Source organism: Scomber scombrus, unplaced genomic scaffold, assembly GCF_963691925.1.
Source record: "Scomber scombrus unplaced genomic scaffold, fScoSco1.1 SCAFFOLD_216, whole genome shotgun sequence".
Taxonomy (NCBI): Eukaryota; Metazoa; Chordata; class Actinopteri; order Scombriformes; family Scombridae; genus Scomber; species Scomber scombrus.
In genome coordinates this window covers 23,543-41,359 of record NW_026910449.1, presented here as the reverse complement: position 1 = coordinate 41,359, position 17,817 = coordinate 23,543, and the positions used below count along the sequence as shown (strand labels likewise).

Genomic DNA, 17,817 nt, shown 5'->3' with positions numbered 1-17,817 from the left:
GGCAGTAACTGTAATAAAGCTTTATATATGATTAAAAACCAATGCGGATCTGTCCTCACCGTCAGCTGACTTTTTGGTAAAGAGTACCGTGGCAGGTCCCGTCTAATTCCTTACCGGTCATGAAGTTGTCGTTAATTGCTGGAACTCTGTTTGTGTTTGTGTGTGTGTGTGTGTGTGTGTGTGTGTGTGTTCAGGTCCAGCTGTCGTGGAGCATCATCTCTCCCGTCTCCTCATCCTGTGGCGCTGTGTGTTTCCCGCCTCTCTCAGGGAGCAGGAGATGGAGCTGCGACGAGGGGACTACTTCACGTGGCAGGTTACGCTGGAGGGGCGAGCTGGGGCGCTCTGCGGTCAGTACACACACACACACACACACACACACACACACACACACACACACACACACACACACACACACACACACACACACACACGCACAGCAGATGTTAACAGATGAGGGTCAATGGGTTGTTTTTGTGTCCATGTGGTTTAGTTTAAATTTAAAGGGTTAAAATGTGAAAATATGAAAAGAAAAAATGAGTAACTTGCACACATTCTTTTTTTGTGGACCCAGCATCAAATTTCTGCTTTTAATCCATTTAGAGAGAATATATTAGAGGATTATGGTAAAAATGTCTAAGTGGTGTAACCATAAAAACTTTGTACCAAATAATTCAACTTGCTTAAAAACAGTAAATTCTCAATAAAACACCATATCAACTAGTTTGGCATGATCTTACATTATAACTTTATATTAAATAAACACTTCAACACTTAAACACACTGTAGGTGATAAAATATGTAATATTTATCATTCTTTTGTGGTTACACCATTTGACATTTTCAGGAGCATTCAGTCTTACTTTTGGTAAAAAATGGTGCAAATGTCATTTCAAATGATATAAAACCAACAAAAATACTAAATGTACATTTTAACAAACCTGATGCTGCTTTTAAATCTAGTTTAACAAAGTTTTTAATTGATGATCTTACCAACACTTATTAGTCACTGAGCCAAAAATAAAGTGCGGTTGTGTTTTGTGTCTGAGCAGCGATGAAGAACCTGCTGCTGCACTGCAGAGAGCTCGTCACCGATGACGTCATCAGCCGGCTGCTCACACCGTTAGCCTGCGCTGTGGCCCTGCTCACCAAGTCAGTCCCTCATTGGTTGTTTGGTTGTTTTTAAAGCATAAATCTGGTGTTATTCTATATTTTTGTTCAGAGCAACGACAACCATGAACTGATCTACTAAGAAGTGCTTTAGACCAGCTGCCTGAAATACTAACCAGAGCACTGAATGTGGATTCTTCTGCCAGTTTAAATAATCCCCAACAAATGCATCAGGTCCTCTTGTTTGGTAAAATCTACACTGAGCAGCTGTTCAGAAAACGCTGTCTTTTTAAACATTAATCTATATATTTGTGGGCTGAAAAGAAGGAAACGTTGGTCTGTTGATCATGAATACAGAATATATATTATGGAATATAGAATAAAATGAGAATATTTACATAGAATAACAGCAGGTATATACCTTAAAAATCAGCTCCTGGCACCTTACATACTATATATATTTATATATGTACAGGCCGGGTGGAAAATATTCAGAGATGGACCAACATAGTGAAGTTTTAACTTTATGAAAAATATAGAAAAACACCTTGAAATTAAATAAAATACAGAGTAATGATTATTATTATGATCCTGTTATTTGTCTGTGTTCCTGCCACTGTAACCTCTCTGCTGGTGTGTTACATGTGTGTTATTTGTCTATTATTGTGTGTTATTGTGTGTATTATTTGTGTGTTTGCAGGTTGCCGGCTCTCGTCAGGTCTTACAGCAGTTCAGTGCGTTTGTGGTCGGTTGTTTACAGACTGAGAGTCTACGAGCTGCTGGCTCAACTTCCTCCTCAAACCTACCAAGGTAAAACCACAGTCGTTTGTTTCATCTCTTTGTCTTCATCTTCCGTTCTGCTGCTTCTTCTTTCATTTCCTGTCTTACATCATTGTTACTTCCTCCTCTTCTTCAAATACTCAGATCCTTTACTGCAGTAAAAGTACCAATTCAATAATGCAATGATACTCCATCACAAGTAAAAGTACTGCAGTATTATGAGCGATGTAGTATGCAGTATTACAGTAAAAGTACTGCAGTATTATAGTGATGTAGTATGCAGTATTATAGTAAAAGTACTGCAGTATTATGAGTGATGTAGTATGCAGTATTATAGTAAAAGTACTGCAGTATTATGAGTGATGTAGTATGCAGTATTATAGTAAAAGTACTGCAGTATTATGAGTGATGTAGTATGCAGTATTACAGTAAAAGTACTGCAGTATTATGAGCGATGTAGTATGCAGTATTACAGTAAAGTACTGCAGTATTATGAGTGAAGTAGTATGCAGTATTACAGTAAAAGTACTGCAGTATTATGAGTGATGTAGTATGCAGTATTACAGTAAAAGTACTGCAGTATTATTATGTGAACTTTGTGGTGTTTCAGGAGGAAAACTGACTCTAATAAACTCTCATTGTAGTTTCACATTTTCTCCACAAGCTTTGAATGAGAAGAAAACACTTTGATCACTGTTGATAAAAATCATCTTTATTGATTATTGAAGCTTCAGATTGTTCACACATCCAATCAGTAAAGTGTGATCAATGATTTCATGTTCAGATTGACTTCATCCACACAGTCAGTTAGTTTAACCCAGAATGTCAGCTATGTACAAGAACATCATTAATGATTATTATCATGATCATTACAGTTTGATGGAACATTTCCTTATGAATTTACAAAGTGATGAGAACAAAATATCTGTGATGAAACAACAGACACAAATACATCAATACAAACATGAAACTAACATTTAGAACAAAGAGAAGTTCACATTTTCATCTGAAGAAATGTCAGTGAAGGTTAAAAACATGGTGATGAGCAGTGAGAGCCTCCATGGATAAAAACAGACAGGAAAAAGTCACATTCAAAGAAACTGATAATATCAACAACACATACATAAAGTTAATAAAGTGTTGAATATCACTATTAGCGTGCCAGCTGATCTCTGAGCAGCTCAGAAACATGGAGACAAAAACATGAAGAATTACAACATCTGACACATGAAGTCTGAAATGACTTCTGTCTATTTCACTTGACACAACTCAGCTGTGTCTCCATCATAAACATAAAGTCCAGCATAGAGAGGCTGAGTGAATGTGGTCTGGACTCTGTGGAGGAGAGTCATGGTTTTAGAGACTCTGTAAAAGGACAGAATACCTGCTCTGTGATCCAGGTACACTCCGACTCTGGAGGAACGAGGACCTGAGACGGGAGTTTTAATGTTGTTGAACCAAAGTTCATACCTGTTACTGTTAAAATATAAAGACCAAGATTTGTCATTACGTCCAAATACAGATTCACTTCCTGCTCTGCTGATATTCTTGTATGCGACTGCTACATTAACTCCTAACCATCCTCTCCTCTCCACCTCCCAGTAACAACTACCAGTCAGACTCTCTCTACTCAGGACCTGACAATGATCAGTGAATCTGTCTGTGTGACTAGAATAAGACTGTGGTTGTAACGTCCATTTTACTTTTCTGTTCCCTTTAGATAATAACAGCTGTGTGTGTGCTGTGTTTGGATCCAGAGTGAGTTCACGTGAATATTTTAAGAACTCAGCTCTGGTCTTGGGTTCTGGTTCTGACAGTAAAACCACTTCAGTCCCTGTCAGTGAGATGTTTGTCCATTCGTCCCTCAGGATGTCCTGTAGTTTATCTCTGAGCTCTGACACAGCTGCTGTCACATCCTCAAAGTATCTCAGAGGACGGATATTGATGCTGGATGAGTCTGTAGGTTCACTGAGTTGTGACACTGAGGGGTAGTTGTGTAGAAACTGGTTGTGATCCTCTGTGTGTGAGAGCTGCTTCAGTTCAGCGTCTTTCCTCTTCAGCTCAGTGATCTCCTGCTGCAGCTTCTCCTGAAGCTCTTTGACTCGACTCACTTCAGTTTCCTGCTGGGATCTGATCTGCTGCATCACATCAGAGCTTCTTTTCTGGAGGAGACTGATCAGCTGAGTGAAGATCTTCTCACTGTCCTCCACTGCTTTATCAGCAGAGAGACTGACGGCCTCACCCTCCTGTTGAAGCAGCTTCACATCTTTCTCTCTGTCCTGGATTCTCTGCTGGATGTTTAGTCGACTCACCTCGAGCTCTCTCTGCCTCTCAGTCCTTTCTGCTGCAGCTGGGACTGTGTCGTGGCCTTTATGATCCTCCATAGCGCACAGATAACAGACACACTTCTTATCTGTACGGCAGAATATCTTCATCACCTCATCATGACGAGAGCAGATGTTCTCCTGGAGCTTCTCTGAGGGTTCCACCAGCTTGTGTTTCTTTAATTTGGTTGATTCAAAGTGAGGCTGGAGGTGATTCTCACAGTAAGAGGCTGAACACGTCAGACAGGACTTGAAGGCTTTCAGCTCCCTCCCAGTGCAGACATCACAGGCCACATCTTCAGGTCCAGCATAGCACTGATCAGCAGGAGCAGCTTGGAGTCCAGTCTTCTTCAGCTGCTCCACTAAAGCTGCTAACATGGTGTTTTTCTTCAGGACAGGCCTCGGTGTGAAGGCCTCTCTGCACTGAGGGCAGCTGTAGATCCTCATCTGATCCTCTCCATCCCAGACTCCTTTAATACAGGTCATACAGTAGCTGTGTCCACAGGTAGTAGTAACCGGATCCTTCAGTAGATCCAGACAGATCACACAAGAGAAGGTTTCTCGGTCCAGCTGATCTTTCTGCGCCATTTCAGCTCTCAGAGGCAACGACTGTCTGAGCTTCACTTCCTGATACTAAACTTCCGTGATTCTGCTGAATGCAGCCTGCCAGCTCTGTGCTGCGTCACATGTTGGTTACACCCATCTACAAACTGTAGATCTGAGGGGAGGAAACAATGAACTCTGATCCAGAGTGGAGCTTGTTGTGTGTAAAGAACAGGGACGGTTATCAGGACGAGGAGCCGCACTGTGGATTCAAACTGTGTTTCCTCATTTACAGTGAAGTCTCAGTTAAAAGCTGCTCAACATTTAACTTCACTGCAACACATTTCATATTTGAATCATGTTGTTTGTGTTTGAAATACAAGCAAATAAAAAATCAAAGTTCATCTTATCCAGAAACTCTGCTGATAAATGTCGACTTTGACAGTCACATGATCCTCTGTCGAAACTGTCAGCAGCAGTACTGGAAGAAGTACTCAGATATTATACTGCAGTAAAAGTACTCTATTACAGTAAAAGTACTGCAGTATTATGAGCGATGTAGTATGCAGTATTACAGTAAAAGTACTGCATTATTATGAGTGATGTAGTATGCAGTATTACAGTAAAAGTACTGCAGTATTATGAGTGATGTAGTATGCAGTATTACAGTAAAAGTACTGCAGTATAATGAGTGATGTAGTTAAAGTATTACAGTAAAAGTACTGCAGTATTATGAGCGATGTAGTTAAAGTATTACAGTAAAAGTACTGCAGTATTATGAGTGATGTAGTATGCAGTATTACAGTAAAAGTACTGCAGTATTATTATGTGAACTTTGTGGTGTTTCAGGAGGAAAACTGTCTTTAATAAACTCTCATTGTAGTTTCACATTTCTCCACAAGCTTTGAATGAGAAGAAAACACTTTGATCACTGTTGATAAAAATCATGTTTATTGATCATTAAAGCTTCAGATTGTTCACACATCCAATCAGTAAAGTGTGATCAATGATTTCATGTTCAGATTGACTTCATCCACACAGTCAGTTAGTTTAACCCAGAATGTCAGCTATGTACAAGAACATCATTAATGATTATTAGCATGATCATTACAGTTTGATTGAACATTTCTTCATGAATTTACAAAGTGATGAGAACAAAATATCTGTGATGGAGGAAGTTCTGCTGTTTTCTCTGTTTAAGAAACAACAGACACAAATACATCAATACAAACATGAAACTAACATTTAGAACAAAGAGAAGTTCACATTTTCATCTGAAGAAATGTCAGTGAAGGTTAAAAACATGGTGATGAGCAGTGAGAGCCTCCATGGATAAAACCACACAGGAAAAAGTCACATTCAAAGAAACTGATAATATCAACAACACATACATAAAGTTAATAAAGTGTTGAATATATTATTAGCATGCCAGCTTATCTCTGAGCAGCTCAGAAACATGGAGACAAAAACATGAAGAATTACAACATCTGACACATGAAGTCTGAAATGACTTCTGTCTATTTCACTTAACACAACTCAACTGTGGATCCAAAACCATAAACCCTAAGTCCAGCATAGAGAGGCTGAGTGAATGTGGTCTGGACTCTGTGGAGGAGAGTCATGGTTTTAGAGACGCTGTAGAAGGACAGAATACCTGCTCTGTGATCCAGGTACACTCCGACTCTGGAGGGACCAGGACCTGAGACGGGAGTTTGAACGCTGTTCAACCAAAATACATAACTGTCAGTGTCACAATCTAAAGACCAAGATTTGTCATTACGTCCAAATAGAGATTCACGTCCTGCTCTGCTGATATTCTTGTATGCGACTGCTACATTAACTCCTCCTCCTCTCCACTCCACCTCCCAGTAACAACGTCCAGTCAGACTCTCTCTACTCAGGACCTGACGATGAACAGTGAATCTGTCTGTGTGACTAGAATAAGACTGTTGTTGTTTCGTATATTCCACTTTTCTGTTCCCGTCAGATAATAACAGATGTGTGTTTGCTGTTTTTGGATCCAGAGTGATTCCACATGAATATTTTAAGAACTCATCTCTGGTCCTTGGCTCTGGTTGTGGCAGTAAAACGTCCACTTCAATTACTGACCGTGAGATGTTTGTCCATTCCTCCCTCAGGATGTCCTGTAGTTTATCTCTGAGCTTTGACACAGCTGCTGTCACATCCTCAAAGTATCTCAGAGGACAGATATTGATGCTGGATGAGTCTGTAGGTTCACTGAGTTGTGACACTGAGGGGTAGTTGTGTAGAAACTGGTTGTGATCCTCTGTGTGTGAGAGCTGCTTCAGTTCAGCGTCTTTCCTCTTCAGCTCAGTGATCTCCTGCTGCAGCTTCTCCTGAAGCTCTTTGACTCGTCTCACTTCAGTTTCCTGCTGGGATCTGATCTGCTGCTTCACATCAGAGCTTCTTTCCTGGAGGAGACGGATCAGCTGAGTGAAGATCTTCTCACTGTCCTTCACTGCTTTATCAGCAGAGAGACTAACGGCCTCCACCTCCTGTTGAAGCAGCTTCACATCTTTCTCTCTGTCCTGGATTCTCTGCTGGATGTTTAGTCGACTCACCTTGAGCTCTCTCTGCCTCTCAGTCCTTTCTGCTGCAGCTGAGACTGTGTCGTGGCCTTTATGTTCATCCATAGTGCACAGATAACAGATACACTTCTTTTCTGTACGGCAGAATATCTCCATCACCTTATCATGACGAGAGCAGATGTTCTCCTGGAGCTTCTCCGAGGGCTCCACCAGCTTGTGTTTCTTTAATTTGGTTGATTCAAAGTGAGACTGGAGGTGATTCTCACAGTAAGAGGCTGAACACGTCAGACAGGACTTGAAGGCTTTCAGCTTCCTCCCAGTGCAGACATCACAGGCCACATCTTCAGGTCCAGCATAGCAGTGATCAGCAGGAGCAGCTTGGAGTCCAGTCTTCTTCAGCTGCTCCACTAAAGCTGCTAACATGGTGTTTTTCTTCAGGACAGGCCTCGGTGTGAAGGCCTCTCTGCACTGAGGGCAGCTGTAGATCTTAATCTGATCCTCTCCATCCCAGAATCCTTCAATACAGCTCATACAGTAGCTGTGTCCACAGGTAGTAGTCACCGGATCATTCAGTAGATCCTGACAGATCACACAGCTGATTGATTCTCGGTCCAGTTGATCTTTCTGCGCCATTTCAGCTCTCAGAGGCAACGACTGTCTGAGTTTCACTTCCTGTTACTAAACTTCTGGGTTTCTGCGGAATGCAGCCTGACAGCTCTGAGCTGCGTCACATGTTGGTTACACCCATCTACAAACTGTAGATCTGAGGGGAGGAAACAATGAAATCTGATCCCAGAGTTGAGCTTGTTGTGTACAGTAAAAGTACTCCAGTATTATGAGCGATGTAGTATGCAGTATTACAGTAAAAGTACTGCAGTATTATGAGTGATGTAGTATGCAGTATTACAGTAAAAGTACTGCAGTATTATGAGTGGTGTAGTATGCAGTATTACAGTAAAAGTAGTGGTTTGGTCCCTCTGACTGATATATTATTATATATGACATCATTAGATGATGAGTACAATAAATGGTTCTTCGATTCCCCTGCCCGGACGCGGGTCACCGGGGCCCCCACCTGGAGCCAGGCCCGGGGCTGGGGCTCGATGGCGAGCTCCTGGTGGCCAGGCCTGCGCCCATGGGGCCCGGCCGGGCACAGCCCGAAGAGGCAACATGGGACCCCCTTCCCGTGGGCTCACCACCCGTAAGAGGGGCCAGAGGGGTCGGGTGTAATGTGAGCTGGGTGGCAGCCGAAAGCGGGGACCTTGGGTCCCTCTGACTGACATATTATTATTTATCACATCATTAGATGATGAGTACAATAAATTGTTCTTCGATTCCCCTGCCCGGACGCGGGTCACCGGGGCCCCCACCTGGAGCCAGGCCCGGGGCTGGGGCTCGATGGCGAGCTCCTGGTGGCCAGGCCTGCGCCCATGGGGCCCGGACGGGCACAGCCCGAAGAGGCAACATGGGACCCCCTTCCCGTGGGCTCACCACCCGTAAGAGGGGCCAGAGGGGTCGGGTGTAATGTGAGCTGGGTGGCAGCCAAAAGCGGGGACCTTGGCGGTCCGACCCTCGGCTGCAGAAGCTAGCTCTAGGTACGTGGAATATCACCTCTCTGGTGGGGAAGGAGCCTTAGCTGGTGCACGAGGTTGAGAAGTTCCGGCTAGATATAGTCGGCCTCACCTCGACGCATAGCAAGGGCTCCGGAACCAGTGTTCTTAAGAGGTGGTGGACTCTCTTCCACTCTGGAGTTGCCACTGGTGAAAGGCACCGGGCAGGGGTGGCAATACTTATTGCCCCCCGGCTTGGTGCCTGTATGTTGGAGTTTACCCCGGTGGACGAGAGGGTAGCCTCCCTCCGCCTTCGGGTGGGGGGACGGATACTGACTGTTGTTTGTGCCTATGGTCCAAACAGCAGTTCAGAGTATTCACCCTATTTGGACTCCTTAGAGGGGGTGCTGGAGAGTGCTTCCTCTGGGGATTCCCTCGTCCTGCTGGGGGAATTCAACGGTCACGTTGGCAACAACAGTTAGACCTGGAGGGTTGTGGTTGGGAGGAACGGCCCCCCCGCTCTGAACCCGAGTGGTGTTTTGTTATTGGACTTCTGTGCTCATCACAGATTGTCCATAACGAACACCATGTTCAAGTATAAGGGTGTCCACATGTGCACTTGGCACCAGGACACCTTAGGCCGCAGTTCGATGATTGACTTTGTAGTCGTGTCGTTGGACTTGCGGCGGCATGTCTTGGACACTCGGGTGAAGAGAGGGCCGGAGCTGTCAACTGATCACCACCTGGTGGTGAGTTGGCTCCGATGGTGGGGGAGGATACCGGTCAGACCTGGCAGACCCAAACATATTGTGAGGGTCTGCTGGGAACGTCTGGCAGAGTCTCCTGTCAGAGAGAGCTTCAACTCCCAACTCCGGGAGAGCTTTGACCATGTACCGGGGGAGGCGAGGGACATTAAGTCCAAGTGGGCCATGTTCCGTGCCTCCTTTGTCAAGGCGGCTGACCGGTCTTGTGGCCGCAAGGTGGTCCGTGCCTGTCGTGGCGGCAATACTCGAACCCTCTGGTGGACACCGGCGGTGAGGGATGCTTTCAAGCTGAAGAAGGAGTCCTATAGGGCCTTTTTGGTCTGTGGGACTCCGGAGGCAGCAGGAAGGTACCGACAGGCCAAGCGGAGTGCAGCTGCTGCGGTCCCTGAGGCAAAAACCCGGACATGGGAGGAGTTCGGTGAGGCCATGGAGAACGACTTCCGGACGGCTTCGAAGAGGTTCTGGACCACCATCCGGCATCTCAGGAGGGGGAAGCAGTGCACCGTCAACACTGTGTATGGTGGGGACGGTGAACTGCCTACTTCGACTCGGGACGTTGTGGATCGGTGGAAAGAATAGTTCGAAGACCTCCTCAATCCCACCAACATGCCTTCCGGGAAGGAAGCAGGGCTTGGGGACCCGGGTGTGAGCTCTCCTATCTCTGGGGCTGAGGTCGCCGAGGTGGTTAAAAAGCTCCTCAGTGGCAGGGCCGCGGGTGTGGATGAGATCCGACCGGAGTGGATGTTGTGGGGCTGTCATGGTTGACACGACTCTGCAGCATCGCGTGGACAACGGGGGCAGTGCCTCTGGATTGGCAGACTGGGGTGGTGGTCCCTCTTTTTAAGAAGGGGGACCGGAGGGTGTGTTCCAACTACAGGGGGATCACACTCCTCAGCCTCCCTGGTAAGGTCTATTCGGGGGTACTGGAGAGGAGGGTCCGTCGGATAGTCGAACCTCGGATTCAGGAGGAGCAATGTGGTTTTCGTCCAGGTCGTGGAACTGTGGACCAGCTGTACACCCCCTGCAGGCTCCTTGAGGGTGCATGGGAGTTTGCCCAACCAGTCCACATGTGTTTTGTGGACTTGGAGAAGGCATTCGACCGTGTCCCTCGGGGAGTCCTGTGGGGGGTTCTCCGGGAGTATGTGGTATCGGACCCCCTGATATGGGCCGTCTGTTCCCTGTACGACCAGTGTCAGAGCTTGGTTCGCATTGCCGGTAGTAAGTTGGACTCGTTTCCAGTGAGGGTTGGACTCCGCCAGGGCTGCCCTTGGTCACCGATCCTGTTCATAGATTTTATGGACAGGATTTCTAGGTGCAGCCAGGGCGTTGAGGGAGTCCGGTTTGGTGACCTCAGGATTGGGTCACTGCTTTTTGCAGATGATGTGGTCCTGTTGGCTTCATCGGACCGTGACCTCCAACTCTCACTGGATCGGTTCGCCGCCGAGTGCGAAGCGGCCGGGATGAAAATCAGCACCTCCAAATCCGAGTCCATGGTTCTCAGCTGGAAAAGGGTGGAGTGCACTCTCCGGGTCGGGGATGAGATCCTGCCCAAAGTGGAGGAGTTCAAGTACATTGCGGTCTTGTTCATGAGTGAGGGAAGGATGGAGTGGGAGATCGACGGCGGATCGGCGCGGCGTCCACAGTAATACGGACTCTGCACAGATACGTCGTGGTGAAGAAGGGAGCTGAGCCGAAAGGCAAAGCTCTCGATTTACCAGTCGATCTTTGTTCCTACCCTCAACTATGGTCATGAGCTTTGGGTAGTCACCGAAAGAACGGGTACAAGCGGCCGAAATGAGCTTCCTCCGTAGGGTGGCTGGGCTCTCCCTTAGAGATAGGGTGAAAAGCTCGGTCATCCGGGAGGAGCTCGGAGTAGACCCGCTACTCCTCCGTGCTGAGAGGAGCCAGATGAGGTGGATCGGGCATCTAGTTAGGATGCCTCCCGGACACCTCCCTGCTGAGGTGTTCAGGGCACGTCCCACCGGTAGGAGACCCCGGGGTAGACCCAGGACACGCTGGAGAGACTATGTCTCTTGGCTGGTCTGGCAACGCCTCAGGATTCCCCGGGAAGAGCTGGACGAAGTGGCTGGGGAGAGGGAAGTCTGGGCTTCCCTGCTTAGGCTGCTGCCACCGCGACCCGACCCTGAATAAAGCGGCAAGAAGATGACATGATGACATGACATCATTAGATTATTAATAGTGAAGCATCAGTCTTAGAGTGAGAGCATGTTACTGTTGTAGCTGCTAGAGGTGGAGCTAGTTTACACTACTTTATATACAGTTAGCTAGTTTACACTACTTTATATACAGCTACGTGTCTTTCTCTCTAACTTGTTTATTTCGTGGTATTTTCGTGTCACACGATGATATTCGTTTCATCAGGTGTTTATTAAGCGTGTTTTCTTCCGTCTCTCAGAGAGTTTTGGTTTGGTGATGAACCAGCTGGTGTCTGATCTGTCGGGTCAGGACAACCTGAACCAGGCGTGTTCAGAGTTGACCCTGCTGCCCACTTTCTGTCACCATGACGACCTGCAGCTGGTCGGCCCCGCCCTCCACGACACCGACCAGAGATACATCGAGGAACAGGTGAAGCGTGTCTCTGAACTCTCTCTGACTGATGAACAGGACTGAAGGGTTTGACCGGTGGGCGTGTTTGATTTCAGCTCCACGGCAGCAGTGTGGGAGGAGGCTCTCTGGACAACGACCCCTTCAGTCTGTGTGAGAGGACTGAGGAAGCTCCCGCTCCTCTTCCTCCTCCCGTCGCCCTGACCGCCGCCGCAGTCCAACTCTTCGGAGCGCTCTTCCCCCACATCATCTCCGCTCAGAGGTAACTCACCTGCTGCCAGCACAGCTTAAACAGACGTGAACTAGTGTTGTTTAGAGCTTCTTTCTTTTTCTATTTTGTCTTCAATCAAACACAGACACTTAGCTTGGTTCTTTGTCTTTTTAATAAAATAAAATCAACAATAAACTAACTTTAAACTTTAAGGTTCAGTGATAAATAAGTGCTCATTAATCTGAGCTGTTAGTTTTTCATGCTACAGTAAACTTGAGGATATATCAGATGTTTAAACACTTTTTAAAGTTTAAAAGTTGAAAGCTAACGGTGCATTTTAAATCATAACTGTCTTGTAATAATATAAATCTCTCTTCCTGTGTGCCTGTGTTTGTCAGAGTGAGGATACTGGAGCAGTTTGTAGAGACGGTGAATCAGCTGAAGGGTCAACGCCAGCAAACCGTCCAGACTCACATCTGCGCTGCCCTCTGCAGTCTGCTCAAGGTACTACAGCTTCAGATGCATATAGATATAATAACTTACTTTATGGCTGTAGTTTATTACTGTATGTAAGGTGCTGTCTTGTATTTTTCTTGTATTTGTCTTGTCCTGTATTTTTGTGAGTAATTTTTATTCGAAGAAGAAAAGAAATGATCTTGTCTTCTCTCTCAGACTACTTACAAACAATTCAATCTCCTCTAAATGTGGTAAGATAAAGTCAGTAACAAGTAAAATTGAACTGTTTTAATTTAATGTCAGTTGTCAATTTATATATCAGCATTTATATACAATTACAGGTAAGTTTCTGAGCTGCTGTAGTTTTAGAGAGTCATTTAAGAGATTGTTGATTAAAGATTTGATAAGACAAAGTTTAACAGATTGTTTAATAGATTGATGGTTAATGAGGATTTAAAACACTGTGTGACTCTATCTGTCGTCGTCCTCAGCAGCAGGGGAGCGTTCGGGGGTCTCTGGGCCCGGATGAGATGCGTCCCCCCGGTGTTGTCCCTCCTGTCGGGGGCGCTTGAGAGCATCAGTCCTCTGCTGCGCTGCCTAGCTGCTGAAGGCCTGGCTCGGCTGGTGCAGCTGGTGGGAGACGCTGGCTTCACCGTGTCCGTGTCCCTGCTCTGCTTCGACAGGTGAGACCCAACAGCACCGAGCATCAGACTCTAACACCACACTAGATTAGTAGAGGTGTGACGAGACCATAGACTGTATATATAATGGACGTAACATCCGTGACGTCACCCATTGGTTTGTGGACTGCTGCTCGGAGGCCAGTAGTATCGGATCTGAGCAGCGCCATCTTGAACATTTCAGGTGCATGCTGGGAAAAATAAAAACATGGATTCTACTTATATGGGCATCAGGAGGAGCATGAGGCGCCCTCCTGAACCTGTGAACCAATCAACCTGTCAATCACCACGTAGCCACGCCCTAATGCATACCCTGCTTTATCGTCACATATAAAATCAGGGAGGCCAAAATGTCCCAAATGAACATCATACTGCATTGAAGAAGGCTTTAAACTAGCGATTGAGACCATAAACACATTTTGAAAACGTTTTACTGAGGTTAGAAATCAAGTGAGAAGTTGGTGAATTCTCCATTGACTTGTATAGAGACGGAAGTCCTTTTGGCACCAAAACGGTCGCCCCCTGGTGGCCTTTTGATAGAATGCAGTTTTAAGTTACTTCCCGCGTTGGCCTCATTTCAGAGGACCGGAGCTCGCCACACTGAGTGTATCATCACACCCGTAGTACTCATGCTTCTTCTGTTGATCATTGACAGTATTGACCAGTAACAGTGTTGATCAGTAACAGTATTGATCAGTAAACAGTATTGATCGGTAACAGTGTTGATCATTAACAGTATTGATCAGTAACAGTGTTGATCAGTAACAGTGTTGATCAGTAACAGTATTGATCAGTAACAGTATTGATCAGTAACAGTGTTGATCAGTAACATTATTGATCATTGACAGTATTGATCATTGACAGTATTGATCAGTAACAGTGTTGATCAGTAACCAGTGTTGATCAGTAACATATTGATCATTAACAGTATTGATCATTAACAGTGTTGATCAGTAACAGTGTTGATCATTGACAGTATTGATCAGTAACAGTGTTGATCAGTAACAGTGTGATCAGTAACAGTGTTGATCAGTAACATTATTGATCAATAACAGTGTTGATCAGTAACAGTGTTGATCAGTAACAGTGTTGATCATTAACAGTATTGATCAGTAACAGTATTGATCAGTAACCTTATTGATCAGTAACAGTGTTGATCAGTAACCTTATTGATCAGTAACAGTGTTGATCAGTAACAGTGTTGATCCAGTAACAGTATTGATCAGTAACAGTGTTGATCAGTAACAGTGTTGATCAGTAACAGTATTGATCAGTAACCTTATTGATCAGTAACAGTATTGATCAGTAGCAGTGTTGATCAGTAACAGTGTTGATCAGTAACAGTGTTGATCAGTAACAGTATTGATCAGTAACAGTGTTGATCAGTAACAGTGTTGATTCAGTAACCTTATTGATCAGTAAACAGTGTTGATCAGTAACAGTGTTGATCATTAACAGTGTTGATCAGTAACAGTATTGATCATTAACATTGTTGATCAGTAACAGTGTTGATCAGTAACAGTATTGATCAGTAACATTATTGATCAGTAACAGTATTGATCAGTAACAGTGTTGATCAGTAACAGTGTTGATCAGTAACAGTGTTGATCAGTAACAGTATTGATCAGTAACATTATTGATCAGTAACAGTATTGATCAGTAACATTATTGATCATTAACAGTGTTGATCAGTAACAGTGTTGATCAGTAACAGTGTTCATCAGTAACAGTGTTGATCAGTAACAGTATTGATCAGTAACAGTATTGATCAGTAACAGTATTGATCGTGTTTCAGGCTGAAGACAGCGAGGGACGCAGCCTCTCGCAGCGGCTACACTCTGGCTCTCGGAGCGCTGCATCGCTACACTGGAGGCATCAGCTCACCTCAGCACCTGTCCACCTGTCTGGGAGTCCTGTTCACTCTGAGCCAGGACAGCACCTCACCTGAGGTCCAGGTACACCAGACCCCCCCCCCCCCCACAACCCTAACCCTAACCCCCCCCCCCCCACTCATTCTGTTCTTAAAGGAGCTTTGACCAAGAAGTGACATCTCGACTAAACCTGACTGTGTGTGTGTGTGTGTGTGTGTGTTGTGTCTGTCCTGTCTGTCTGTCTGTCTCTGTGTGTGTGTGTGTGTGTGTGTGTGTGTGTGTCTGTCTGTCTGTCTTTCTGTCTCTGTGTGTGTGTGTGTGTGTGTGTGTGTGTGTGTGTGTGTGTGTGTGTGTGTGTGTGTGTGTGTGTGTGTGTGTGTGTATACAGACCTGGTCTCTCCACAGTCTCTCTCTAGTAGTCGACCTGTCCGGTGGTCTCTATCGGCTCTCGGGGCTCGACTGAGGCCGTCCTTCACTCTGGTGCTGCGGTCTGCTGCCTGTCGGCGTCGCCTACTCACCCTGAGGTGCATCACAGCCTGGGCCGCTGCCTGCATGCTCTCATCACTGCCTGGGCCCCGACCTGCAGGGTACGACCAGTCACACCTCAGGACAGGGATGACAGAGACACAATGAGCGTGTAGTTATAAACAGAAGCCTGAAGTCAGAGCAGAGCTTCACCTGCTCGGTCTGACCTGGAAATAAAGGATCTACTTGTCTTCCTTGTTGCTCTACTTTTAAACAGCTGAGGACATGATGTTTCTGATATTCAGGGGCTAAAAAAATTGAAGTTAAAGCGTTTAATTTGATCTGAGTGTAATTATATTTGTTCAGTTTATGTCATTTATTATTATTATCATTATTTTCTGATTATTTTACATAAACCAACCAATCAGCTTATTAATTAAAGTAAAAACTAATCATCAATTACAGTCCTTTATAAATGAGCTTCAATCCACTACAACAGTAAAATCCTGCTTTTACATTATTATATGTCTCATAATATATAATATATAATATATTAGTACAACAGTCACATGTTGGTACCTGTACTTCGTCTGCCAGGTGACGGCGCGGCGCTGTCCGCTCTGCGCTCCAGCTGTCTGGTGGGTTGTGAGGTGATGCGGGACGGTCCGGACTGTCTGGTTCAGGCCAGAGCTATTTCCTGTCTGCCAGCAGCTACACATGTTCTCACCGCCACACGTCAACCTGGCGGCCTCGTACCTGCGCTCTGTGTGAGTACACCTGAACCACACCTGGATACACCTGAGTACACCTGAACACACCTGAATAACTACCTGAATACACCTGAATACACCTGAACACACCTGAATAACTACCTGAATACACCTGAACACACCTGAATACACCTGAACACACCTGAATACACCTGAATAACAACCTGAACACACCTGAATACACCTGAATACACCTGAATACTACCTGAATACACCTGAACACACCTGAACACACCTGAATACACCTGAATAACTACCTGAATACACCCAAATACCTACCTTAAGTAACTACCTTAAATAACTACCTGAACACACCTGAATAACTACCTGAAATAATAACCACTTTAAATAGCTGCCTGAATACACCTAAAAAACTACCTGCATACACCTGAATAACTACCTGAACCCACCTGAATACACCTCAATACACCTGAATACACCTGAACACACCTGAATAACTACCTGAATACATCTGAATACACCTGAACAACTACCTTAAATAACTACCTGCATAACTACCTGAACCCACCTGAATACACCTCAATACACCTCAATACAGCCAGAATAACTACCTTAAATAACTACCCTGGATACACCTGAATAACTACCTGAATACACCTGAATAACTACCTTAAATAACTACCTGAATACACCTGAACATACCTGAATACACCTGAATAACTACCTTAAATAACTACATGAATACACCTGAATAACTAACTTAAATAACTACATGAATACACCTGAATAACTACCTTAAATAACTACCTGAACCCACCTGACTAACTACCTTAAATAACTACCTTAAATAACTACCTTTAATAACTACCTGGATAACTACCTTGAATAACTACCTGAATAACACCTGAATACACCTTAAATAACTACCTTTAATAACTACCTTAAATAACTACCTTAATCAACTACCTTTAATAACTACCTGGATAACTACCCTGAATACACCTGAATACACACCTTAAATAAACTACCTTAAATAACTACCTGAATACACCTTAAATAACTACCTTAAATAACTACCTGAATACACCTAAATAACTACCTTTAATAACTACCTGAATAACTACCCTGAGTCCACCTGAATAACTACCTTAAATAACTAGCCTGAACCCACCTGAACCCACCTGACTAACTCACCGCTGTGTAGTGGTGTGTTTTTGACCC

General features: G+C 44.8%; 2 protein-coding genes across 2 annotated transcripts in view; one reads left to right on the top strand and one right to left on the bottom strand.

The window, feature by feature from the left end:
• Positions 1 to 16,817, top strand: part of LOC133977031 (HEAT repeat-containing protein 5A-like) — a 28,122-nt gene extending 11,305 nt beyond the window's left edge. The window contains 16 exon segments of the mRNA XM_062415174.1: positions 195 to 347; positions 1,050 to 1,149; positions 1,808 to 1,917; positions 12,034 to 12,203; positions 12,281 to 12,444; positions 12,792 to 12,897; positions 13,341 to 13,385; positions 13,387 to 13,532; positions 15,325 to 15,484; positions 15,789 to 15,851; positions 15,854 to 15,889; positions 15,892 to 15,961; positions 15,964 to 15,987; positions 16,463 to 16,569; positions 16,571 to 16,610; positions 16,613 to 16,817. Of these exon segments, the coding sequence (XP_062271158.1) occupies positions 195 to 347; positions 1,050 to 1,149; positions 1,808 to 1,917; positions 12,034 to 12,203; positions 12,281 to 12,444; positions 12,792 to 12,897; positions 13,341 to 13,385; positions 13,387 to 13,532; positions 15,325 to 15,484; positions 15,789 to 15,851; positions 15,854 to 15,889; positions 15,892 to 15,961; positions 15,964 to 15,987; positions 16,463 to 16,569; positions 16,571 to 16,610; positions 16,613 to 16,677 (1,559 nt within the window). The 3' untranslated portion in view covers positions 16,678 to 16,817.
• On the bottom strand, positions 2,940 to 7,936 carry LOC133977033 (tripartite motif-containing protein 16-like). The gene is made up of 2 exons (XM_062415176.1): positions 6,454 to 7,936; positions 2,940 to 3,316 (listed from the first exon to the last, which is right to left on the bottom strand). The coding sequence occupies exons 1-2, from the start codon at positions 7,934 to 7,936 to the stop codon at positions 3,138 to 3,140; spliced, it is 1,662 nt and encodes a 553-aa protein (XP_062271160.1). The 3' UTR covers positions 2,940 to 3,137.
• Positions 16,818 to 17,817: the final 1,000 nt, after the last annotated feature.

Bases quoted from the DNA above. Each gene is read 5' to 3' on its own strand.
- LOC133977033 (XM_062415176.1), bottom strand. From the start codon at position 7,936: ATGGCGCAGAAAGATCAACTGGACCGAGAATCAATCAGCTGTGTGATC. The intron at 3,317-6,453 runs GTCCTGGTCCCT...CTCCCGTCTCAG, and splicing joins CGTTCAAACTCCCGTCTCAG to GTCCTCGTTCCTCCAGAGTC.